At 39.7% G+C, this 27,124-nt stretch overlaps 1 protein-coding gene across 1 annotated transcript in view; it reads left to right on the top strand.

Moving 5' to 3' along the window:
* Positions 1-27,124, top strand: part of JAG2 (jagged canonical Notch ligand 2) — a 68,931-nt gene that overhangs the window by 27,391 nt on the left and 14,416 nt on the right. Inside the window, exons 4-15 of the mRNA XM_066188968.1 lie at positions 5,188-5,442; positions 6,410-6,470; positions 17,237-17,367; positions 17,752-17,871; positions 19,800-19,913; positions 20,776-20,889; positions 21,445-21,558; positions 22,103-22,149; positions 22,425-22,598; positions 24,969-25,119; positions 25,410-25,574; positions 26,136-26,249. Of these exons, the coding sequence (XP_066045065.1) occupies positions 5,188-5,442; positions 6,410-6,470; positions 17,237-17,367; positions 17,752-17,871; positions 19,800-19,913; positions 20,776-20,889; positions 21,445-21,558; positions 22,103-22,149; positions 22,425-22,598; positions 24,969-25,119; positions 25,410-25,574; positions 26,136-26,249 (1,560 nt within the window). The remainder of the gene's footprint in view (positions 1-5,187; positions 5,443-6,409; positions 6,471-17,236; positions 17,368-17,751; positions 17,872-19,799; positions 19,914-20,775; positions 20,890-21,444; positions 21,559-22,102; positions 22,150-22,424; positions 22,599-24,968; positions 25,120-25,409; positions 25,575-26,135; positions 26,250-27,124) is intronic.

The raw sequence follows: 27,124 nt of genomic DNA, 5'->3' as shown, positions 1-27,124 counted from the left end.
ACGCTTTTTAGTTTAACAAGATCTAACAAATCTTTTTACTTGCGTTCTTTTTTTTTTTTTCCCCTGAACTTCAGGCAAACAGGATATAGAGTGTCTTCTGGAGGCCCAGTGTGCCATCTCCTTAAATTAACAGTTTCTATGAACTGTGGGAGAGTATGTAAGTGTCAGATTACAGTTAAGTTCTATGAGAAACTGCTGATGGAAAGTGAACTTCCCTTTAATTTAGTCTGCCAGAGAGGTACTGCAAAGCTATATTGCAGCTGAAACCTCGAAGGTTTGTTGGGTGAATTTAGGAAGGCTTTCTTGGCCTGTAATTTGGCAGAAGACTAGCTAAGTGCTTGTCTTGGTTAAATGTTTCTGTAGTCTGTTTTCTGATTCTGTGGTAGGGATGTGTTGCTTTGCCATGCTTCAGTTGAGATTTTGGATATAGGATTCGTAGGGAGAATTCCTTAATGCTGAAGGTTTTCTCTCTCTTTTTTGAGTGATCATGGTGGCAAGTCCTCCAGTAAGTTTTGCCTTGTGAAGCTGTCAAGATACACAGATGCTTCTCTTGTATTTTTGCAAGCATCACTGAACTGCCAGACAGGGACAGATCAGTAAAAATTTCACATGTTAGAGAAAGAGGAAAGGGAATTCAGCAGCTCCTCCAGAGAAAAGACAGTATCTGGTCTTGGAGGGGTGAAGTGAATGTCTGTGGAAAGCGTGACTCCCTGTCCATCCTGAGCACTGTGCTGATCTGGGGATCAGGTTTCATGTATCTTATGTTGCTACTGTAAGATAGATTAATCAAAGTAATTGCCAGAGTCTGTTTATAAGCTGATTAATTAGTTCTAGAGTCAGGTTTTGCTTTCCTTTAATGGGGATGAGTAAGGCTGTAAGTTAAATGTAGGGTCTGTGTTCCAGCTTGGACTCTCAAGTGGGTATTAAAACCCAAAACCCCCCATCCAAAACAAAAAAACCTCCCCAACAAAATAAAAACAAAACAATAGCAACAACAGATATAAACAACAAAACCCAAACAAAACAACAGGCAAACAAAAGTCCTCACCTAAAACCTAGAAAGAGAGGCTTCCAGTGTACAACTTGAAGGTTCTAGAACATTTGTCGTTGTTCCCTCCCTCTGTGTCCAAGCATCCTGCATTCTTCTTGCACTCAGTGAAGGCAGGGGGACTCGGAGCTGCCCTGTGAAGTACTATCTCAAGACCAAATCTGCCATGGCAAATGTTTCCCCTGTACAAATTCTTAGAGGATCCTTCAGCCCTGATTCCTGAGCTACTCCTGCCTTTTCTTCCTCCTGTGGGCAGCAGGGTTGGCTCGGGGGTAAGCTTGTGGCCGTGTAGTGTTACCACTTGTTTGCTTTGGGAGGGTGGAAGAGGGGGAGAGGAAACTGGCTTGGATACAAAGTCACTGCAAAGGGCCTGCTGGCTGTCATCTGTCAAAGCAGTTGCACTTTCCAGGTAAGTCACTTGGCTGGGCAGACTTCAGCAGAGTTCTTGGCAATGCCCAAGCCAGCCCTGCCTTGACAGAGCAAGCTGGCATCTTCACGTGCGAAGTAACTTTCCATTTGACTCTGTGTCTACTGCAGGGATGCAGTGGTTACTTTCCTCCTTCCCATTAACCTGTATGAGTCTAATCTGTCCATCGTGCTCGAAAACATTCTGAAGAGAACATGCTTCCTGAGATGGGCACCTCCTGCTCCTTTGGCTGTGAAGTTCATGTGATGTGTTCCCTCACAAACACCTACCAGAATCACCTTTTGTACAGCTGTGTTGGCTTGTTGGGAATGCCTGACCTCTGCCAAGGGTCAGGGTGCTGATGGGAAGTGTTCTTATTTGTATATTGTGAAATTGAATACTCTTCAGATAAGGTTTTCTCTTCCAAAAATCAAATGCTCTGGGAACATTCATTAAAGGACTGCCTTTTAGCCATCTTCTCCTTTTGTGCAAGCATCTGTTCCACTATCTGCTTTTCTAGAGCTGCTTGTAGAAAACCCATTAATCAGGGAAATTGCTGGGAGGCTGTTTGCGTGTATCTAAGTTTGAGTGATGAATGATGCTATTTTACCAATAACCAGAGAAATTCAGTTATGCCTTTACTTAGGGCTAAAAATAATAAGTGTGAATCCCTAAGTTGAACTTCTATGGCAAAGACAGATGCAGGGAGCAAACCTGTCTCATCAAAACAGGTGAGAGAGTCTGAATATCTTCAGACACACTTTGGTATTGTGGGGGTGGAAAGAGAAATCTTGACAAGCACGTTCCCTGTGTTTTCAGATCTCCCTGGAAGATGCACCTTCTACATAGGATCAGTGTTAAATATGAAGTTAAACAGAACTCTCATACTTGCTCTGGTACTTAAGAACTTAATATTAGAAATGAAATGGCTTGGAGCTGCTTCCCTCATGCTGTTTGTGGCTCAGGGTAAATTACTTGGCTTGCTTATGTAGGCTGTTAAGCCCTACTTATACTGATAAAAGCTTGAGGAAAAACCCTTAAGATTCTGAATACATTCCTTTCTGGAAGAGCTTGTGAAGATAAAGTTTGAGTGCTCAAAAAGATAAAAAGACCACTCTTGGGTTATTTCTCCTGTTCTTGACCCGTGGTATCAAGAGGTCTGTTCTGCATGGGTATATTTGCAGTACCTGTAATGCTTGTTCCAGTTAGCTGGGTCTGATGAATCTCCATTAGCCTGAAGATGCCTGATAAGTATTTTATTATATAAGCTGCTCTTTTAATCTCGGGACCTGTTCTTCAGTCCATCTGATGCACTTGGAGGAAACGCTTCCACAGCAGTGGCTACTGCAAATTTTTATAAGGAGCCTGTGATGCTTATAGTAGGAAAGCAGCTCTGTAATGTGTATTTGCTATTTGTTCACTTTTCCTTGACCATCCGGTGATTCAGCATGTTTTGTTTTTCAGATCAATAGTCACTGGAGGAAAATAAGATTATTAAAGGATGCTGAGATCTGCCCCAGGGAAGTGGTGGTGTCACCATCCCTGGAGGTATTTGAAAGACATGTAGATGTGGCACTTGGGGACATGGTTTAGTGGTGGCCTTGGCAGTACAGGGTTAATGGTTGGGTTTTGATGACCTTAAAGGTCTTTTCCAACCTAAAAAACCCTGTGATTCTATCTAATCATTAAACTTTCAATGGTGGCTGGTGTGATAAATATTGTGTTGGTCAAAAATAAAATGTAGGCAGCCTTTTCTATCTTGCAAGTGCTCCTGGATTATGGAGGAGCTCATGCACAGGAATGAGAGTTAAAGAGAAGGAATAGGCTTCAATGTGTCCTGGCCAGCCATGAAATGTTTTATGCAGTGTAGTCTAAGCAAGCATGACTTACAGCATATACATGGCAATACCACTTTTAATAATAAAGCAGAGAGATACTGTGAGGTCTTAATAACTGGAGTACTTTTCAATGCTTAGTTAAAAAGGGGTTCTTTTTAAGTTCAGTACTTTTTCGTTTCAAGAGGAAACATTTTTATAGAAGAAAGCTTGAATAAAAGATGCCAAGAGAGCAAGATACTTTGGAGAACCTGATGCTTCTGTAACTATTCTTTTCTCTTAATACTGGAGGGGCTGAAAATTATCACTTTAGTCCTTTTATGTGCCGAGAGGAAAATGCCACTTTGCTAAGAGATGCACAGGATTCCTCTAAACTGTCAGTAACATTCTGGCTGAGAAACAGTCATTCCTTGGGTTTTGTGTTCTAAACATTTGAGGCTAATGAGTTCTGGAAAGCAGCTGGGGTAGGTAAAATGCGTTTGCTAAAGGTGGTAGCTTAGTATCGCTTGCTACCAGCTTGGCATATTTTACATTATAAAATAATTTTAATTTCAGGCTTTATCTCACTCTCATCTCAGCCTCTTGCTGTGTGCAAGGTTTTGGTTATTAATTTCTTTTAACGTGTACTTTACATCTTTATTTAAAGAAAATGGGTGCTGAAGCTCTGAGCTGACAATATCATAGCTATTTCAGAAATGTGTATGAAATTAATATGTTGAAGTGAAGCTTCTGTACCTTCTTCTCATCCTTAAATAGTGTTTGCTGTTCCAGATGCAACTTGCAGTCACCTAGAAAATCTGTCCAGTAGCGTGGTATCAGATTTGAATGGTGAACCCATTAGAAAACTTTTGTCACTGGTATTGCTCACTGTCTGCCCTTACCCCCCTCACTGAGCTTTACTTATTCTCAATATTTGCTGAAACAATTGTATAATTTTATTGTACTTGGCTATAATTGTCTCACCTCCTGGTATTGAAGCTTCTACACAAAGAATTACATGGATAAAGATACAAAATGGATATTCATGTCAATGAAAATACTTTGTGTTGGCAGTTTCTGTAATGTTACAGCCTAGAATCCTCTTGTCCCCTGGGATATGTAATTCTTTGTGTGTTTGGCGTCAGTGAGTGGAGTCTGGCAGTAGCAGAGCTGCTGCTTTCCATGGGGACAAGGCAGGATGCTCACAGAGTGTGCTGCAACAGGGATCACAGTTATCAGGAGTTTCACTGGGGATGAGGATAAGGAGGATACAGAGCTGAGAATGGCCCTTGGCAGTCCTGGGTTCACTTGTTTATTTCTTCTCAAGATGTCAAACACTAGCTGTGCAGTGTTCTAAAGAATGGTTGTTAAAGATATTTTGCCTTTATTTTAGAGAGAATGATAAAATGGAAACAAGCTAGTTTATGTGTATAATGCAAGACTACCAGAGCATTCACTATTGCTCAGTAATTTTGCAGCAAAATGAATACACTGTGTTTTGCTTTATTTTTAAAATTAAACTAGCAGCAGAGAACTTTATCTCAGCTATGAGATTGTGCAGATCTTGCAATTTTATAAGAACAAAAAGGAGTCAAGAAGAGCCTCAGATCAAGATAAAGCTGCTAGTTGTCAGCATGTGGGTGTGGTATGTTTGGCTGCCTTGAAAAATAAGCTATTTCCTATGGATTATGTTCCAGGGTTTTTTAATATTTCCTTTGGGACACTTTTTTAAATTGGCCTTCCTGTAATGAACTTTGCAAGGCAAAGGAAAATTCAGTTATACAGTAGATCTTTATCATCTTAACATTTTCTTTACTTGATTTTCCCTTAACCAGTTGAGTATTTCTGATTGGATTCCGTATGTCCTTGTGCGCTATCAAACTTAACCCACTGTTGAATTTACCTTTCTTTCCAAAAAGGTGAAAACTTGTTAATAGAGCGAGTGGCACATGCTGGCATGATCAACCCAGAAGATCGATGGAAGACCCTACAAATTAATGGTCCTGTTGCCCACTTTGAAGTGCAAATAAGGGTGAAGTGTGATGAAAATTACTACAGTGCTCTGTGCAACAAGTTCTGTGGCCCTCGAGATGACTTTGTTGGTCACTACACATGTGATCAAAATGGAAACAAAGCCTGCATGGAAGGTTGGATGGGAGAAGAATGCAAACAAGGTAGTATGTTTCCTTTGTCTTGGATTAGCCTTGCTGTATGTAGAATAGGTGTAAACTGCAGCAGGCGTTTCTGTGGTGTCAGTGCTGTAGCATATTAATTTTAGCACTTAAAGGCATTGTCCTTTCAATATGAATCTTTAAATAAAACATCCTCTCTGAAAAGTGGAGCACAGGATACAGTGTTGCTTCTGGTGTGTGCTGTGAATCTACCTAAACAAATTTAGTATTCAGGGAAACATCCTTTTACTAATTGGCTTTATTCAATGGTGGTGTTCCTTCAAAGCAAAATGATGCATTACATCTGTTAACGTAAGGTTTTATTGAAGTGATATCATCACTTACACAGTAGACTTTAATCCTGTAAAAATGCACCCATAACTCTGCTTCTGCAAATGAAACAGTTTTAAGTGTAAAGTGTGCAAAGCAGAAAGCTTTTTGATAGCTCTTAATGGGAACAGAAATTCAAGTGTAGTTGTCTCTTTTAATGTTCCACTCAGTCAAATCTCTCTGGATTTTGCCTTCAGTAAGTAATTTTAGTGCTAAAATTATTTCACATACTCTGCTTTCTGCTGAGGGCTTTTTGGTTTTGTTTTCTCTTCCTTTTCAGTAAAAAGCTTGTCAGTGATGGGGAGGACCATTTTTAGGGCTTACTCAAAGTCATGTATAACTTAAAGTTTGGAATTTCCAGCATAGTACCAGTCTTACACCAGTTTTTAAAAACAACTGTATTTTATAAAAGTTTCAGTGGTGACACTTTCTGCAAAGTTTTTTGGCTGTAATGGTGCTGTGTTCTGTGAAATACCTGGCTGGAAGGACCAACTATTGGAACATGCCAGAAGGCAATCTGCTTTGCACACAAACAGACAGGCTAAATTACAGGAGCCCTGCCTGAAGAGCTCCAGACTGCTGCTGTACTAATGGATACCTGGCTGCCCAGGCTGATGCCCAAATCTTTTTGTGTCTACAGCTGTGTGTAAACAAGGATGTAATTTGCTCCATGGGGGCTGCAGTGTACCTGGGGAATGCAAGTAAGTCTGCATGCTTGACTATATTCTCTCTTCTTTTTTTTTTTTTTTTTTTTTTTGAGGGGGGGGTGGGTGGGGGGTGGGTTGAGCACTGATCTCTCAAGTGTTCTAAATGTATATTCCTATTTTTAAAAAGTCTGCTTTAAAATGGAAAAATTCTGTACAAGAACATGGATGGAAATGGATTTGAAGTAGATGTCGTGTGTAAGAACTGCATATACTCTGAACTGTTTTGTGATGCTCTTCTGTTTTTTGCCTTTTTAGGACTAAACAGGTTTGCTTTGTGTAGTTCAAAACTGTGCCTTTATCAAATGAGAAAATATATATTTTATTATTTTCAAAATCTTTCAGAGTTTTAATCTCTGTATATTTGTTTCTCTCAAATGAAAAGGGCAGTTGCCCTTTGGACTGTCAGATGTGGAAGTGCTCACAGTCCTTGAGCACTCAATATGCGTTTTGAGCACCAAAATCCAGTAAACTCTGCTGTTCCAAGAAAAAAAAAAAAGGGTTTTGGTAATAATAGAGATACAGTAGCAACACCAACTTAAACTTTCTACCTCAGGTTAATTTTTTTGGTCCCTAAATATAAGAGAACAGAGTGCAATGTTCCCCTAACTCTGATGTAGCTGAAGTAGACTGTGATAGCAAGGGCAGTTGATTGTTTTCCTGTAAAGGTTCAGGCATTCAATGTAGCAGGTCAAGGGGAAATGGGTGTTATTTTTACACTGGCTGTTGAAGAAATGGGACAGGTCTACTTGCAAGTTTGGGATTCTGTGTAAGTTGTTGAGTATATTTGTAGTCAGAGTGGTATCCACCATTGTAAGGGTGGATTCACACGGTGGTTCCTTACTGAGCTGTGTTGAACCTGCTTGATTGGAATGATGTGAAACTGAGCTGTGGCTGCCAGAACCCCTGAGAGCTGACAAATACCACTTTGTGGCAAGCTGTGACAGTTTAGGGCAGTTTGGCTTCATCCTTCTGACTACTACAGCCTCCACAGAAGTGGCAGAAATGGGATGCAGACAGTCCGTCCTAGCTGGGCTTAGAGTTGATCTGGGGTTGAGGTGCCAGTTCATGAGCTGTGGTAGGTGACATGCAGACAAGTGCCATCCTGCTGCAGAGCCTCGTGCTTTTAACACTGGGGGATGGCGGATAACAAAGCAAACCTTAAATCATTGCAGCACAGAGTGGTTTCTTACTGCCCTGAAACTTCCATCAGATACTGCTGACTTCTTGGAAGGTTTGTTGTGTAGTAGCCCTCTGATCTGACTGAAAACTGTAAATTTGAAGTAAAATTGAAACAGCACTTCAGTTTGTGTGTGGTTTCACTTCTCAAGCTATAAAAATGCCTTTTAAAGATTTTTTCAAGGAAGATGTTTAAATGGGGGATTCCTTTTTGTGTAAGAAAAAACATTTATTAATGAAGTTATTTCTGATTTTTTTCTATATCACTAAATATCTTCCTTGTGATTTCAAGTATTGGGTACTCGTACTGCTGTTGGGCATTTTTTGTTATAAGTAGAGGTTGTGGTTGGGAGCTGGGCCAGTATCATTTCTGCCTGAAGAGGAAACATTCCTTCGCTTGAGCCTTTCAAGAATACATTTGTTCCCCTTGAGAGCCTATTTCAATGAATTTTGATTCATGTGAGGGTTTCTGGTGTCCTGTAGATGTCAAAGCAGCATCCTAGGAGCCTGTGAATATTTGCTTTTTGAATGCAAGAAATCTTTAACTAAATGTATAAAAGAAACAGATTTAAGAAAATACAAAGCAGTACCTTTTGGCTGGGTTTTTTGTTTGTTTTTTGTGGGTTTTTTTTTGTTTATTTGTGGGTTTTTTTGGTTTTTTTGGGGTTTTTTTTCTGGTTGGGAGTGGGTGGGTGAGAGGGGTTGGTGCAGTTTCCTTTTCAGCTTCCCTTTCTCTGTGATACCAGCTGTATCTGAGAAGGCAGAAGCTGAAGAGGGGGAGGGAAGTTTCAAGAAGGGAATATAAAACCTTTCAATCTGAGAGGCTGGGTGCTGTTACCTTTTTCAAGGTGGCTGTCCACAGGTGATCTCGCCTGGCAAAGCCTTTCCTTGCAGCCTGGAGATAATGTGAAGAAGCATCTGGGGTTGTAAATCCAGGTGTTCCCTTGCAACCTACCCAGCTAAACTGAGCCCTCAAAAATAATCCTGAGTCTACTGAAGGACTCTGTCCAGGTATCTCACTGTTGTGATGAGTGGATTCTCTCACTTTGAAGAAAGCACTGAGGGAAGGAATGATGGACTGTGTGCAGTTTACCTTGTTTCTTGATGCCTGTCTGCTCGAGTCAGATCTGTCATCAGCAAGCTGAAGGGGAACAGTGGCTTTTCTCTGTGTGGCCACTGTAGTATTGCAGAAAGCTCTTAGCTATCTCTTCAATGATGATTTGGTAGCTTGAGTGTGTTCACACACAAACTTTAAATTGTGTCTTTAAATTGTATTCTGTCATAGTTATTAGACTATATTGGAAATGTTGCTTTTAACCAAAATGGATAATACCTTCTGTAGAAAAATTATGCTGGCCTAAAAATAATCAAGGCTTACAGACATGACCTTTATCTTCAGCAGTACAAAGGAAGCTGTTATTTAAAAGAAACTGCTATGTTTGGTGCTATTGAATTTTAATCTAGATTCCTTCATCCTGGTTTCTGGACAGCTGCCACTGCAATTTAACAGGTGAAAACAATGTCCTTTTTTAATTCAGAAAGAAAATGAAAATGTGAGAAAAAATATGGGTGTGAGGTAATTGGGAACCAGCTGGTGCCAAAAGCTACTTAATTGCCAAAACTTGCAGTGCTGTTAGTAAATAGAAAAGCTGGAAAATGGTTTCCATCTTCAAGTTGCATGAACGTGGAGGTAACTTAGGCAGAGGCTCCAAGACTTCAACCAAGGTCTCAAGAAAAAAAATCTATCCTCCATTTTTTATGTTCCAATGTAATTTAGAGCAGTTCTTGGATTAAAAGTAACGCTAAAATTACCTCCAACTGTAAATAAAGGTTATGTCATTGGCTCTGAATGTGCATCATCTGTTGGTCAAGTTCATGCATACATTTGCTTTGAAAAAGCTACAGTATTGAGATGTTTTTCCATTTCTTCTGAGTTTCCATCAAAATGAAAAACATGTAGGGATGACCAGATATGTCAAAATAACCTGATGTAGGAAATGGTTTTGCGGTTTGGCTGAGTCTAGGTGATGTGTTTTGTCATTGTGGAGGCAATTCAGCAAAAATAAAAATTTCATGAATAAAGATGAAAAATACATCCTTGAGGAAAGCAAAAGCAACTTAGCTAAGTATTGCAAGGATGGAAACATGCCACCATCCTAAAGAGAAAACGATCCAGTCTTTATCCACAGTGCATAGAGAAAGACAATAAACTTTGGTCTGTAGTAGCAGGCTAAGTGGTCTTTTTTTATTGACTTCACCAGGCCAAAGTAGTAGGAGGGATTATCAAAGACACAACATTGCAGAGCCTTGATGCTGGTACTTTGTGTGTTTTTACATCACTTCAAGTACTTTGTTAAATTCCATTAAGCTGTCTAGAGGAGAATGAAGTTTGATCTAATGGCTCGTATCTGGCTTGGGTTCAATGACCTCATGGAATTAGCGAAGTTGAATATAGAGAAACCACCAGTGAAAGTTTCTTTCCTTGATTAAAACTGCTGACCCTGGGTATGTTTGGTACTACTCATAAACTGTCACTAGGCTTAACAGCTCAATCTTTCACTTCCTTGTTATCCAGAGTGGTATGGCTTTGGTTGAGGTCCAGATATGCCTCATATCTGGCTTACATTGTCATAGCCCTGCCAGGATGATGGTATTTTCAGAAGTCTTTCTACTTTTCCCATTGCCTTTGAATGTTTCTTTCTCATCTAAAGCTAAACAAAAGGAGTTGAATCCCTAACACTGCTCGTCTTGCATTCTGGAGCCATGGTAAGAGCCAGGTTTTGTCCTGGGAAATGCCAGTCTTACTTTCCACAACTGATACAAAAATCTCTTTAGAATGTGCAGACTAACTGAAATGAATTAGAAGTGGAATCATTAATAGCACTCTAATGTGAATTCTGTGCAAGGTGGAAAAAGCAAACATACTTCTTTTGAAGAATTTTTAAAATAAATTAAGGTTTGCGTGCTTTGAAGTGACTTGTTCTAGAACTATTCACGACAGTTTTAGTTTTACAGTTTTGGTGATTTTATGTTTGTTTGGTGTTGTTTAAACATGTACCTTATCTTTGCCCCATTGAAAAAGCTTTCTCAAGCTCTCTGTCCAGTGCCATGCCTTTTGTAATCACTGTGTTCCCCTTCAGCAGTCATGCAGTGCCTGCAAGCTCTATGGGCATCTCCCAAGTGATTTTGTTCCCTTCATCTGTCACTTTACAGGCCAGACCCCTGCTCAACTGTTATCCAGTACTTTTATTAGAGATGCAGAAAAAGCCGGAGCTGCAAAATGAGCTGCAACCAACCTGGAGTATTTGTGGCGTAAAAAGTGTCCTAGAGAGTCTTTGTTAAATATGAGACTTCTCAGAGACTATCCAATATCACTGATATCTCAGTTGTGGTTTTGTGATGGTTGGGTGGATAACATGTTTAACATCAGCACTGAGGAACTCTGTCTAAACTTAAAAAAAAAAAAAAAATCCACCAGCTGGATTCTTATGAACTCATTCTTGGGTATAAGGTGATCTGGTAAGGCTTTTCAAAACAGGTTGTTATTGAAAGACTGTAGAGGACTAGCAAAAGTCATAGACAACCGAAAAAAAGAAAGAAATAAAATTCCTGCGTCTAAAACCTGGGAGAAGGTAAGAGGTGGGGATCTTCCATGGGTGTTCCAGAACAGAATTATGAGAAATCTCATAGGCTGCTCTGAGCAGTAAACTAGAAAAAACTCTAGTTTGGGCAGTGTGCTTAGCTGCTTTGGCATCTGTCCAGTTCAATTCCAGCAACACTGGACTGCCCATGGTCCCTAAAAAGTGTGAGGCTTCTGTTTGGCCCCGCAGGAATGCACTTGGTACCGGGACTGGGACATCTCCTGTCTCCTCTTTGGTGTAAGAGATCTTATTACAGTTTCAGGTCTCAAAGGTCTTGTAAAATTCTTACCATTGCTGTGTCTTTCATCATGTTGAATTCTCTTGCCTGTTGTTATAACGAGTGTGCTTTTTTTTTTTTTTTTTAATGTCCTAGTGGTGAGCCCTTAGGGAATGTTGGCAAGCGTTTCACAAGTAGACAAGTTAGACAAAGAATCTCATATTTTGTGTCTTGATTGGTCAAGGAACTGAGGCATGTTCTGCATGAGCGAGTTAGAGGGTATAGAACATGTCCTAAAGGTGGATCTGCATCCAGGAGATGTGAGTGGGTGTGCAGGAAGTAAAAACGTGTAGTGCTTGAACTTGTGTCTACAGCAGTGTGGGGAGTGCAGCTGAACTAGAACAGGAGATCAAAGCAGCACAGAGAACTCAATATCATACTCCAAACACTTCAGGACTTTAAATTTTAGACTCTCCAGTCTGTTCTTGTGGCCTGAACGCCTGTTTGCAGCTGGAACGCACTGGGTGTGCTCCTGGCGTACATTGTCTGATGTTACCTTAGTTTAACCTAAGAGAAATCCAATTCCTTTGTTCCAAAACAGCTCTGTGATGTGAACTAACACACCATCAACAGGAATGATCAGGCAGTTCACTTAAAAAGCATGTTCCTGATGTGAACTAATGCAAGTACAGGCACGCCCTTAGAGCCCCTTATGTAAGTTAACTGAGCAAGGTTTTGCCTAAAAACTTTTGAACCATCCCCTCTTTTAAGTTGTTCTCAAAACTCTGCTTAGTACTGGAGTGAGACTGTGAGCTTTCAATAACTTCCTTTATTAGAGGAAAAAAAAGTTTGTAGGGAAAGGTTTGTAATTTTTGGTGTGATAACAGTACTAGGGGTGAGAGGTAAAGATAACAAGCTTTCAGGTAATTAAATTATTTGAGCTTATTAAGGAGTATGTTTTCCTTTGCTATTCACAAAATTATCTTGCCTATTTCGAAGGTAGGACCGTGAGCAAAGTGTTTCTGTGACAAGTATTAGTGAATGAGTACTGTACTGCTTGTTAACATTGACTCCAGATGCTCAGAATTGTAGGATCTAACAGCTGGACAATATTGCTGCCTGCTGTGTAACAAGTAATCTCCTAAAAGTTTAAACAGGCTTTCTTATGGTTATTTTAAGTAAATAACTAATATAAAGCTATTGTTCTGGCCTATGCAACACCATCCTGTTCACGTCACTAGAAAATTTAGTGGTTTTCTCTTTAAGAGGGTTATTTCTCCCCCACCCCTGGATGATGCATTTTGCTTCTGCTCTTAATGTCACTGTTTTGCTTTGTTTTCCTGTATTGAGTGCTTTGGCCCCATCTTCCACTTGAAGCATGATTGGGAGAGGCTCCTTCCAAAAAGTCTGCTTATAAAAAGGTGTATGAATATCTCACAGTGATGTTCTCTTCACTCTTTGTATGATGTGCAATAAATCAGTAAGGTGTAAGCTGTGCTATTTAAAGGATCATACCACATTGCCTACATCCTCCCTAAGATTTTTTTTTTAATATTTATTTTTAGGCCCCATATTCTTGCATTAACTTCAGGAATAGACTTCAGTTTGATGGTTTAGGTGTATTTATGCATGAGGTGCTGACAAAGCTCTGTAAGTAGGTGTAGAACAGAATTTATTTAGGTATCCTCTCATTCTCAAGAATTATAGAGCTTTTTCTGAAGGTTAACCAGCACAGATTAGTGATTGGATGAGATGAATATGGATATGAAGTTTCTCAGCTGAACTTTCTGCACAGAAGGATCAGGACTCTCAAATAACCAGAAGTGATTGAACCAGGAGAATAAACAATGTGTAAAGATGGTACAAAAGAGCTGAGTTCAAGCTGACCATCGAGGGCCCCCTGACTTTCTGCTGTGTTGGGAGAGGCATCCTCTTTTTGGATAAGCAGGAGTTAGTCATTCAAGATGCTGAGGGGCCGTGGCTTACCGGCCATCAGGATCTGGGTACATCTCTTCACCTTTCCACATCACTTCTGTAATTGTCACTGTAGGATTTGACATAAACTTAATGGAATCTGGACCACATTTCCAGGGTCATCTAGTCCCCTTTTTGCCCAAGGGGCAAAGATAGTTAGACCCATCTAGTTAGTTCCATCTGATTTGGAAATGTTTCGTTTCAACCTAGCTCTTACTAATAATTGTAACAAACTTCCTCAGAGGAAAGCAAAGGCCACTGTCAGCTTTCTCCTTCATTATATCTCTTTTAGAAGAACATAAGGAAAGAATATTTCTGTAGAAAAATCTTTTATTGGACTTGATAAATTCAGTTTTTGGATGACCCCAGGAAAAATAAAAACCCCAAATGTTCTGTTTCATGCTTTTTTTCTCACTTTCCCCTGCCTCTGAGTATATATGTTCCTTTGAACTGTGTGTAGTGATGAGTGCTTTTGTAGGGTTCCCTGATGTTAAAGTTACTACTGAGATTTACTGTAGAAAGTCATTGATCCTGAAATTTAGCTGTTTGAAGCCCCACTGAGCTGAAATATTGTGGCTTTTTCTGCTTGTCAGTGACAGCAGTGTTTTTTCTGCACAGTTGCAGTTTTTCTAATCTGACGATTGAAGGGTTGTCTAGAATTCTTGCTAATGTCAACTCCTGCCACCCCCACCTCTAGCCTTTTGTTTGAACTCTCACTTTTTTACTGCCACCAGACTCTCATCTAAGAAAAATGGAAGCTGCGAAGTGTGCCTTGTAGAATTAACAGATCTGTTCTCCAAGTTGTTGGTTTCAAGATAACCAACAGTTGTTCTTGTGTCCCTATTGCACTCTGTGTTAACTGTGACCCAAAGGGTTGCTTTAGTCTGGGAGCAGATGCCTGTGCTTCAGCCTTCCATCAGGAAGTTACTAAACTGTAACAATCTATTTATGGTTCTTTGTAATGCTAATAACCCAGCAAGGGCTAAGATTAAGCCAGGTCTGATTTTGTTTTGCATGTGCTGGATTGTGAAGACAAGTTTGAGCTGATGAAGTCAGCAGAGGGGAAGGACAAAGGAAGTAGAATCTTGATTCCAATAAGAATTTTCTTTGTCTGTTGAACAATGAGAATCCTTATAGATTCTCTATATTTGGCTTTCTTATTTTGTCAGATGTGAAAAATTTAGAATTGCAATTTAGTTGATTCTTGACTAGGATGGGAGGGCAGGGAACAAGTAACTTTAGCCCACTATTAGCTGCACTGGCAGTTTCCTTTTGGCTTTTGCACAAATGGTTGGTACTTGGAAAGGAATTCTGGTTTGGTTTTGGGGGGTTTTTTATTCCTAAATGATGTTGAATTTGTGTTTGTACCATTTAGGCTTCTCATAGTGAATCATAATCATTTTCATCTTTGTTTTTTGTCTTGATATTTTTGTCATAAACGACATACCCATACCCATAAATGACATACGGCATACCCATTTCTGGGTTGGTTTACTCTTATTGATCCCATCTTGCTCTCAGGGTGGGCTGAGATGCATGTAAGCATTTTCTTTTTAGAAGGAAGTGGAATTAACACTGCTCTAGCACCTGTTAATGTAGGATGCAACCAGACTTCCTGTTCAAGAGGAAATCCTAATTTACTCTTCCTTGTAAACTGGAGGCTGATCAGCTTACCACATAGTAACCTTTTGACTTGTAAACATTGTGTTCCTTTGGACTGCTTTTAGCTTCTAGAAATTATTTCCCTCAGGCTTAGTGGTAACTTTAACAGTCAACTTTGACTGTGTTGAGTATCATGAAAAAGCAGCAACCTTTTTTTTCTGCTGAAGTAATTTTAATGTCACCAAGCATACCTACAAACTCAAGTAGGTGCTTTAAGATGCCTTCAAGTTCTAGAAGGTGGCTGTATTTTTCTTTGCTCTCTTAAGCACCACGGCAGTGTTAAACAAAGAAACATGTTATCCATTGGCTATGGAGAATAAATTGAGTTACTGTGATTATTTGCTTTGTGATGCAGACTTTCAGCTCTTGAAAATGCTTGTTGTATGTGGGTGGGGAGTTGGCTCTGGCTGGGATAGTCATGGTGAATCACTGGCAGTAGTGCCAGGTTTGGCATGGATGAAGATTTGGGTCGGGGCCAGTAAAGTGAGTTGCAGTGCTTTTTTTATTGTTTATTACCATCCTCTGAAAAGATTTTTCTGTCCTTGAGGAGGAAGGAAGAGATCAAATTTAGCAGGAGCAGTATTTGTTTCCTCTTGCTGCTGCTGTAGCCAAAGAAAGAGGCTTCTAAAATATGAGTGTTCTCCAGGCTTCTGCCAGCCCTGCTCAGAGGAGCAGTGAAGGCCTCTGGGCTGGGTACTCAGCTGAGGCTCTCCTTGGAGATCTGCAGCTGGGAGCTTTTCAGAGCAGGAGCATATACTGGGACAGGAGCTCAAAGCAGTTCTAGAACTTCCTATGAAAAGAATGGTCTTGCAGAGATCTGCATCTAGATTCCTTGCTGCCAATGTAAATAGTAAGGTTTTAAATGCTGTGCTGCCAGCACAGCATGTTCTGTTCCTCTGGGGATTGATCCAGCTTACTGAAACAGTGGAAGAGGATTGATTCACAGGGAACCAAGGTTTCTCGTTTATACTTCTCTTCCTTGTCTTCTCTTGCTACCCCCCCAAAGACTTAAATTATTTTCAGCTCTTTTATACTATTCAGATTATGTGGATTATAGAATGGTAGTTTCATTTCTAATGTTTTTTTCTTCTAGGCAATAGGGTTGCACCATTGTGCATGTGCCCAACTCTCATTCACTGTGATTTTATGCATCTCTTTGTTGCTAGTATGTCTCTTGAATTCTATATAAGAAATACGCTCTTAACAGACAGAACATTTCTTTTGTTGGCCCAAAAGAGCAAGGTTTCTATTTCTCCTATTTCTTGGTACTTAAAATGTGTGTGAAAAATAAATATATGTTTTAAAAAATCATTAGCCCATGCCCTTCCTCCCCCTTATAAATTCAGGTTTTAATACTTTCCTGTACCATAAACAGTTGCTTCTTTCAGCAGAGTTCTGTTGCAGATTAGCATAAAGATACTGGTCTCAGAAGAAGTCTTGGGGAAAAATTTCAACTCTAAACCAAATGAATTATTGATGGCTTTTGTTTCTGTTCTTGCTCCTCTCTCCAAAGAGTACTTTTTCCATAGTGCCAGTAGAGAATGCTGAGGAGATAATGGAATAAATCTGTGAAAAAAGATTTTCTTGAGAAAATTGTCAGGACTGCTGCCTTTCTGGCTGCCCTGGTCTTTTAAGGTTGTAGCACTCTAAAGCAAATTGGCTGTTACCTTGAAATCTCTCTTCACAGAAAAACACTATAGTGCTCAATGCTGCTAGCCAGCAGTCTCTTTCTGAAAATCAATTTCAGCTTTCTTGTATCAATCACAAGTTTTGTCCTAGTGGGAGATGATTATGTGAAGATGGGACTTCTTGTGAAGGAACAACTAATTCATGTGCAGTTCTCATAACGTGTAGTGCTTGGTGGTGTTTGTTGCCATGGTGTGTAACACATTCGAGCAGGATGAGTTCCTGTAAGGATGTTCAACAGGACTAGTTGTGTCCCTTCTAAACAGGATAAAGTTTTGTTATCTGTTGCACATTGAACAGTTGACCTTGTTCTTGAGAATGGTAAGTGTAGTGTTGTAAATACATGTAATGCTGATAATGAAGCGTCATGTTGCTAACTTTTAACATGTGAACTTACATCTTAGGTGTCATTATGGTTGGCAAGGACAGTTCTGTGATGAGTGTGTCCGCTACCCAGGCTGTGCTCATGGGAGCTGTAATGAACCATGGCAGTGTAATTGTGAAACCAACTGGGGTGGCCTGCTCTGTAACAAAGGTACTTAACATTAATGTACAGGAAAAATAAGTTAAGTTGCATGATTAACTGATAACTCACTAACCCTTTTTTTTCTGCTAGTGTGCAACTACCAGAGTGTTTCTGTGCCTTAATTCTTGTGTGGCAGATGGTGCCTAGGCATCAGAAGTGTAGGAAGTTCAAGACAAAAGGCTTGGAATTGTCCTGACTCTTCTAACTCCTGCAGTTGTCTCTTGTCCGTTCTTCCCTGTTCTGTGGATAGTTACCCAATCACAGGCTAGCCACTGGAATATGGGGATGATGTGGGTGAAGGATGTTCAAGCCAGAAAGGCATCTGTGTGTCTTACTAGGGATTGAGATGGTGGGATGTGTGTTCCCTGCTGACTGAGCCTTTTCTCTGTGCAGATCTGAACTACTGTGGGAATCACCACCCGTGCCTGAACGGCGGCACCTGCATGAACACGGAGCCGGACGAGTATCGCTGTGCCTGCCCCGACGGCTACTCGGGAAAGAACTGCGAAATCGGTATGTGGGGATGCTGCACCTCTCCTTGGGGATCTGCACCTGCCTTAGGCCCTTCTGCACTTCACTGGGGATATGCTCCAGCTCTCCTTTCTACTGCCTGAGCCTAGAGCTGTTCAAAACATCACCAAAGACAACAGAAATGCTGCACTAGTTTCCCTTTAGATAAGACTCTTTCTTCTCTTTGACTTCTCTTCCTTAATCCAAATCTGCAGTTGGGCTGCAGTCTTATGAAATAGGTTCCACATGTGGCTTTCCCTGTTACCTTATTCCCTGGTGGCCATTTTCTTGTCTTCTGGCTTGCTGGCAAGCATGCGTCTTTTCCAAGCTGGGGACTAAGAGAGGTGGAAGTGATGAGCACTTCAGTTTCTACTCTGATGTGGGGCTTTGGCCCAATTTTTAGTTGGCTGACTGTGTTGACTAGCCTTTTTTATCAACTGTAGCTTCATCTTTTAATGTGGGATTTCTAATATAATTGGATTAATAATGAAATGTTAACTACTATGGAAAAGTGCTCAAACCCTCTTACAGAGTCACCTTGAGCAATCTGTAAAAAGCTGTCTTCCTTGTGCCTATTGGGAAAATGAAGGAGAGCGTTTAAACCACATTTGTGATGAAGCATGGCTTTGACTTGAATCTTCAACAGATCTGTGTCTTGAAAAACTGCTTCCTACCTCAACCACAGTACAAAGATAGCACGTTGCTTTTTTCTGTCTGTGTGTTACACAAAGATCAAAGCGTTTGTGTTCTGGGGACAGATTTGGTCTCTGGAGACTTTTCTTGGTTATTCTCACTTTGGAGGCAAATGGCAGTGTGTAGTTTCTAGTTCTTTCATAATTTGCTTCATATAGTGGTTAGTTGGGTGTTCTGTTTCTTTGTTGTGATGCGCTGTTAAATCCTTTTTTGAAATCTGATATTCACAGCTTCTCACTATGAATTTTGCTGTTCCTTGATAGTTAAAATTTTAGGTGGAAAGAAACCCTTTTTTTTTTCCACTTCAGTGCTTGGCTTTAAGTTCACTAAACTATTATCAACAGAAGGTTTTCAGAGTTAATAAGGATGTAGATCTTTGAACTTCATAAAGCTCTCTGTGGTATTAAAGATACCATCAAAACTTGAATTTTGCTTCAGCTGGTAGAACATGATGTAAAGTTTAGGCTAAAATGGATGAAATCTTGCCACAGCTTGCCCGGAAATTTGTGGGAGGGGAAGTAGCTTGCCTTTTCAGGTGAGGAGGCAGTGAAAAAGGGAGCCATATACATGCTGAGATCTATGGTGATTTTTAACAGTAGGCTGGTGTGTGAGCTGCTTTAGGTACTGGGACTAAAAAACTTCCTTGTCTTCTGAGAGAGGAAGTTACCAAAAAGAAGCTATAAAAAGCTTGTCCTTCCTCAACCTGATGATTGTTTAGTGCAGCCTCTGCCACTGCTACAGCCCTACATGGAGTGACAAGGAGCATCACTGTCTGTAAGCACCTCTGTTCCCTGCTGTTTCCAAGGAACAGTGCTAGAATGAAGCTAAACAGACCTTTGATACTTAAACTACTATAACTGTTCAGACCTCTGCATACAGTGTATCTGTTTTGTCTCACTGAGTTTGAAAGAAGTGCTGGAGCACTCTGGAGGTGGAAGTGCATGGCTGGAAGCAGAGTGTTAATGGGGAACTTTGCTGGGATACTGAAATAGAGCAAGCTGTCTGTGCTTAGGCTTTCTAGTCATTAGGTGGGAAGGATGATACATCATCAGTGAAATCCTGCTTCATTTTCCTTCTGGAAATCTTAATTCTCTGCAGGTGGGAGAGAGAGGCTCCAAACTTCAGTGCTTCTATTTCTCTTGGTTACTTTTTAGCCAGTGCAACTTTTAACTGCAAGTTCTCCTTATGTGGTACTGGAAGAGTATTTAGCAAGAATTTCTTTCCTTCTTTCTCCCCAGCTGAGCATGCTTGTGTATCTAATCCTTGTGCTAATGGTGGAATTTGTCACGAAATTTCATCAGGCTTCAAGTGTCACTGCCCGTCGGGGTGGAGTGGACCAACATGTGCTATTGGTGGGTATGGTTTTGCTGGTGACTGACCTGTTGGGTTGGAAGGGTTGATGCAGCTTACCTGGTAATATCTGGAGTTTGGAAATTTGGTGGTAGTCTTTTACTTTTTCTGTCTTTTAACAGCTGAGTATTGGCAGAGTAAAAAGAGGAGGGCTCTGTGCAGCCCACAGTATTGACTCAATGAAGTTGAGCTCGGTTATCAAAAAGTTATCAAAAACATAGCTGGACCATATCCAAAGAAATGTCCTTGTTTGTCAAACAAAGCTTGTTTGACAGTTCCTGACTCCTTAACCACCCTGAAGCAAAATGCAGAATAGTTTCATTTTGAGAAATATAAATGTGAAGGTCAAAGGTTCTCCCCTTCTTTAAAAGTAGAAAAGTAGATTTGCACACTTAAATGCTTAAGTGTCTGATTCAGAGGACAGAGAAGTGGTTGAAATGTATTGTGGGATTGTAACTGATTTGCATGTTGCTGTGATTTGGAACTCAGGTGGCTTGTCTTCAAACAGCAACTGTCCTCAAAAAAAAAAAACCCAAAAACAAAACCACAAAACCCTGAAAATTGCTAACCACAGAACTAAAACTGGCTAAATTTGTGTAATGATCTAGGGACATGAATTTCAATGAACATGCAAATCATAGCTGGTCATCTGATTCTTCTTTGCTGTTTGCTGAGCTTATCTACTCTGTCTCAAAGATGTGAGAAAAGCCTAAGTAAAAACTAGGTTAGAAATGTTAGCCTGTGCCTAAGCTTGTTTGTTTGTACATTCTCCCCCTTCATCTCAAACTAACTTTGAAGTGGAACCTGTTAAGCCAAGCTTTAGGAAGGTCCTAAATGATGGAAGGTCCCCCTTTGCTTTTGCAGATATTGACGAGTGCGCATCAAACCCCTGTGCTCAAGGAGGGACCTGCATTGATGGTGTCAATGCATTCGAGTGTATTTGTCCACAACAGTGGATTGGAGCAACTTGCCAGCTTGGTAAGTAATTGTAAAGCTTTGGAGACCGCTGGAGATAATTCCTAAACACTGAATAACTCTGTGTTTCTGGCATGGTGTTTATTGAAGAAAATATGGAAATATGTGTGTTGGTATTGGTATTTTAGCTCCTCTTTAGGAGAGTAGATCTCAAAGCCAGACATTTCAAGTGGATCTGTAACTATTCAAGCCCCAACTTAAGCTTATTTATAATAGTTCTTTTAGAATGCCCCGTAACTTTTCTGTGTTGGTGATGGTAACTTCTCCTCCATGGTGGCAGAAGAGTGACTGAGCTTTGTGGAGGCCAGGGAGGGATTTGCCCTGACTAACAAATTGCCTTTTTGAGTTTTGGTCAAGGGAAACAGTAAGATAACATGCATGTGCTACTATAGGCAAGTGTGCATTAAAATCCTGTGGTATGTAAATGGTTTCAGTGCCCTACCAATGTTTAATATGGGCTTCTGATGCTTGGATTGCATGGACACTTTGCTTGGGGCTGTGGTAATCTGTTTCTGGGTTTGTTCTTTATTCTATTCTTTATTTTCTCTTCTTTCACAGATGCTAATGAGTGTGAGGGGAAACCCTGTGTTAATGCTTACTCTTGCAAAAATCTCATTGGTGGATATTACTGTGACTGCATTCCAGGATGGACAGGAGTAAATTGTCATATCAGTTAGTATTTCTTTAGTATATATGTTGACAGTAGGATGCTTTGTTCTTTAAAAATAATTATGATGAGTGATAGTATACATACTTTTATAAGAAAAAAACCAACCTGTTGTCCGGATTTTTCTAACTTCTAGCAATGTAAATTGAAAATACTGTTCAAAAATTTATTTTGAAAGGTAATTGGTATTACAGTGAGCTTAGATATACACTTAAATAACTAATAAATCTCTTGACTCTTAAGTGTTTCTGAATGATGTATACTGATTCAATTTAAAATACTTTTAAGTTAAAATGTTAGATATGGAATCAACTGCTATTGATTTCTCATTTTTAGTACTCTATAGTAGAAATACAGAAATAATTTTTCATTGGATATTTTTAAAGAATAGGGATTTTTTTAAGACATCAAGAATCCTTCCTTTCCATTGAAACATCTAGGAAAAGAACCTTTTTGAAAATCACTTGTTCTCTGTTTTTATGCTAAACGTATACTTTACAGCTTAGCCTTCCAGTGTAAGTTCTAATGCTTTGCATATTTTATCCATAGATATAAATGACTGTCATGGACAGTGCCAGCATGGAGGGACTTGTAAGGTAACTCTTGTTCATTACATTCCATGTTGAAAATTAATCTTTCTCTGCTTGCTTATGAGTTTTATAGTTTGCACTTACAGTTTGGTTAAATGAGTTCAGATATTAAAAATGTGACACTGTACTTGCAGACTCTTGCACCCATTTGACAAAATTAAATTCTGTGGTGCTACTGCTGTCCGCAAATCCAGAATACAGAAGTAACTTGAATTTTTGTGTACAAGTTTTGACAATAAACAAATCCTCCTACTTTTTCTTCTTTTCCCTGCTCTGCAAAGGATGAAGTGAACGGTTACCACTGCTTATGCCCTCGTGGTTTCACAGGAAAAAACTGTGAGATAGAAACCAACGAGTGTGAGAGCAATCCCTGCCAGAATGGGGGCCGCTGCAAAGACCTGGTGAATGGATTCACTTGCCTGTGTTCCCAGGGATTCTCAGGAGTCTTCTGTGAGGTGAGGGCAGCACAGACATTACTGCAATGCTTGTCATGGACTGAATTCTTGAAAGAAATATATCTCTGGGTTTAAATGGGAGTAACCCAAGGCTGGAGCGTCACTGCCTATCATAGCTGTTACCTGATACTCTGAATAAGCAAATTTGTTGTGCAGTGCTGTCATAGTAGCTGTAACACTTGAATTTGCAGCCTGATAAACTGCAAGTTGTTGTATATGGGTGTTGGCCTTCCTAGAGGTTTTAAGGTTGCAAGTATTCCTTAAGCTTGAAATGTTTTCCTTTGCAATTTTCAGGACCTGTGTCCTTTTGTAACACTGGAGTGCTTTAGGTTCTCATCCTAATAACTCTGAGGTACATAATTGAATTACCGTCCAAGTAATCCTACTGCTACTGGTAGGAGTAGAATAATTATGTATCAGTTATTTATAATATATTATGGTGATAATTAACATAATTGCTAAAGGCAGGCAGATAGGCGAGTATTGGCTCTCAGAACTTTGTCTGAGATCATTCTAGGAACATGGAGTTCTAGTGCTTAAGGATTCGGGTCTGAAATACTGAAGTCATAGTGGTAATTCTTAAAGTATTTCGTGGTAAAGAAGATATTCCTCTTTTCTAGGGAGGACATTAGGCTTTTCTGTGTAAAATTATTTTGCATTAAGTATTTGCTTTCTGGCTTTTGCTGATAGTCAAATTCATCTGGGTGTTATGCTTAGTATCAACGGGAGGCATTAGGCTAGAATTTTGTTGGATTTGCTCCAGAAGTTTTTTGTGGAGGATATTGGAGTGATCTCTCTTAAACACTGAAGTAATTTTATTCTATGTTATTTGCATCATTAAAGAAGTAGTGCCCTCATTTTATTCAAAATTTAAAAGGACTGCAGATATCAACCAGTTTAATAGAACTGGTGTAGCACCTAATAGCTCATGAACTGTTTCTGCATAAGGATCATAACTTCAGTGCTCTGCTCTGGGCTGATTCATACAATACTGTGTAATTAAAGTTTTAGCAGATATGCTTGAATAATAGGGGGGGAGTTGGCTGCTTGCCTTGTGTGCTGCAGGAAATATCTACCATTGATTCCAGATGCTAAAGTACCAGCTACTGAACTTGCATTGGGAAGGGGAAATTTACACTAATGGAAGGAAACAAATGGAGACATCTGATAGAGGAGATCTGAGAATCTTTCTCAGACCATAGCTATTTTTTTATAGCTTGCTATGAATGTTCTGTGTGAGAGCACGAAATGGTTTGCTGAAAAATTTTCTGTTGCAGCTGGAATTGTATGTTCTCCTCTGAATTAAATACTTAACACCATTAGTGTTCCTTCTCCTTTGGCTAATTTTGCTTTTTTCTCCTATTTAGCTACTGAACTGCTAAAAATAGGGATCAAAACCACTATTGAACTTAATTTCATGTCTGTAAAGCTGAAAGCTATCTTTCTCCCAAGAGAGATCTGAAGAAGGAAAAACTGACTTGAGGGGAGAAAAGCAATCCTTAAGAAAAACAATTTGGAGGAAAGATACTGTGATGTAAAAATAACCCTTTTGATGCTGCTTTATGGATTTTGAAACCAATTTAGGGCATCATGAATCAGTGATCTTGCATATCAGAACAAAGCAGAAAGCAGCAGAATTCTTTTGCTGCAGAAATGTCTATAATAAAGTTTGTACTATGAGGGCAAGGTATAAATGATGCTCTCTGGATCGGATGGTCAGAGTTCAAAATGCATCTCGTGTAATTGTGTCTAAGTTGGCATGGTGATGGTGTTTGTTAAAATAAGGCCCCGAGCAGCTGGGTCTAACTAGACCTACTTTGAGCAGGAGGTGGGGAGTAGCTGACCTCTAGAGGTGCCTTCCAAGCTGTGTGGTTTTATAATAAATTCTATGTGCTAATTGAGATGGGAAGAGAATTTGCTCTAGGGGATAAGATTTTGTTCAGGTTCTGTGTATTTTAAGTCTCTTGCAGACACAAAGCTGACAAGTGCACTAGTATTTAACTTGCCTTGTGGCACTTGGTACGTGGGTGTGAAGGACAGGGAAGTGACTTAAAATGATCCAGAGAAGTTGCAGTAAGATGTCTCCCAATGGCTTAAGTAATTATTTACTGAGTTACTGCAAATGTGCTTATTCACCCTCCTCCAAAGGAGTATTTTTTTAGCAGTTTCAGAAATGCTTTGTAGGATAGACTAAAGTAAGCTGAAGTTTCTCTGTCTTGCAGGGTGGAATGCAATATTTATGATTCATAAACCTTCTTAAAACTTGAGGTTCCTTGTACATTAGCTTCATCTGTGTCTCTGGCAAAGCAGATAATGCTGCTTACTCCTGGGAAATGAAGCAGCTGCTGCTAACTGTGGTCTCTCTTACAGATGGATATTGATTTCTGCGAACCTAACCCTTGCCAGAATGGGGCTAAATGTTATGATCTGGGAGGAGATTATTACTGTGCCTGTCCTGATGACTATGATGGAAAAAATTGTTCTCATCTCAAGGACCACTGCAAGAACAATTCTTGTAAAGGTATACCTGCTGTTGCCCATAAATCTGTCTTGATGGTGGTACATATTTAAAAAAAAAGAAAAAAAAAAGGAATTTTGGGGAATAATATAACGCAGAAATGTTTTTATTTTTCTCACTTGGACTTCATAAAATAGTGAGGCAGTGAAAGGAAATGCTCCTCATTTATGAAAAGGTAGATGTATAGCTAACACAAAATTGTGATTAGTTTTAATTTTTATAAAGCTTGTTTTAAAACCAAGATCTGATTGGTGATACAGATCATTGGTCTAAAGACTATACTTCTTTTTCAGTAATAGACAGCTGTACAATAGAAGTCTTCACTAACACTACACAAGAAGGAATCCGTTTCATTTCATCCAATGTTTGTGGGCCTCATGGACGGTGTATTAGCCAGCCAGGAGGGAATTTCACTTGTGCCTGTGACAGAGGTTTTACTGGAACATACTGTCATGAAAGTAAGTAGGAGCTTGTAAAAGATTATTCTTTCTGCTCTGAATTTATTTTAAAGTTGATGTTATGAAGCTTTACAACATAAAACAAAACACTTAGATTTCAGTAAAGTTGCATGAGGCGCTGTTTTAGATGTACTGCTTGAAATTGTTTCTCCTGGTAGCAGTCTTTGTAGTGGTTTACACTTCCTCTGTGAAAGAAAACTGGTTTTAGTCCAGCTTCAGTGTAAATGTGTCTGTACCCCACCACCTTCATGTACATCTTACGAGCCACAGATTTCTCCAACATGAGAATGACAAAGGAGGGACTAGAACTTGTATTGCTGGTCTGGGTGTTTTTAAACCCCTGGATATTCTTGCCAGGTAAGCGTAATGCTCTGGTTGGACTTGATACATGAGAGACAATACAGCCAGAAACAGACTTGAAAACAGATGTTTGAGCTTTTCTTTTGCATGGACAAATGCAGTAATAACTTTGTGCTTCTTTTCCTAGAGAAAGAAGTGTAGATCACTCCTCTGAGTAGGTGAAAACAGCCTTGAGCAATAATTGTCTGCTTTTTGTTGTAGATATCAATGACTGTCTTGGGAAACCTTGCAAGAACGGTGGGACATGTATCGATGAAGTTGATTCATTTAGATGTTTCTGTTCAAGTGGCTGGGAAGGAGAGCTGTGTGACACAAGTGAGTACTGCTCAGTGTTGCAGGGCCAAATGATGCAGCTTTGTTAGTAACAGAGATGGTGGGTATGTGCTTAATAATGGGGTGGTCTCTCTGTTCTATAATTAAGTCTTGTTTGCAAAAGTATTTTCAGAAATAATTTCAGGTAGCTGCTCTAAAAGCCTCAGCTCCTTTAATAGGAGCAGAATTTGATTCTTTGGTATAGTTCAGCATTTATCTCAGGAGGAGAAAACTTTTTCTCCTGGGGATAGGCAAAAGTGTTGGCCAGGAACTGAACTAGGCCAGTTCATGGTTAAGACACCTCAGAGGAAACTGCAATTGTTTCTTTTTCTGCTCTGAATGAAGCCCCTTCTGAAACATGATGGCAAGGACTTGCTGAGACTTATTACAGGACATGCATCAATTAAGATGTGAAATACATCTGACTAAGCAGCTTTTGGCAGCTATTGCTTTAAAAAGAGTCTTTTGTGTGGTCTAGATGAAGTTTGTTCTGGAATACTTACATTCCACCTATTAAAATGTTGGTCTCAAGTGAAAGGAGCTTTCTCTAAAATCCATGATTGTGTGAGTATATTTAATGTGTGCACATATATATGTATGTGGTTAAGCCACCTCTAATGGCTGTAACTGTATGTTTTAAAACAGATCAGAAAAAGATAGCCTTAACTGTCTCTCTCATCTCCTAGGGTGTCCTGGGCTGGGGCTCCTTTTCAGGATATTGTGGTCCTTACTAAAAAGCTCTTTCTGAAGTTCAGAATACAGCTGTTTGTGAAAACAAAGCTACTTTGATGCTTTACTGAGAAGTCATAATGAATGGTCCTTCAAAGCTGTCAGAAAGTCATACTTCATGTTGTTCTGTATTAAATCAGTGTGTTTTC

Source organism: Chamaea fasciata, unplaced genomic scaffold (genome assembly GCF_029207755.1).
Source record: "Chamaea fasciata isolate MVZ Bird 193981 ecotype frontalis unplaced genomic scaffold, bChaFas1.0.hap1 SCAF_7, whole genome shotgun sequence".
Lineage (NCBI taxonomy): Eukaryota > Metazoa > Chordata > Aves > Passeriformes > Sylviidae > Chamaea > Chamaea fasciata.
The sequence above is the reverse complement of the archived record's forward strand: the minus strand, read 5'-3'. Positions and strand labels throughout refer to the sequence as shown.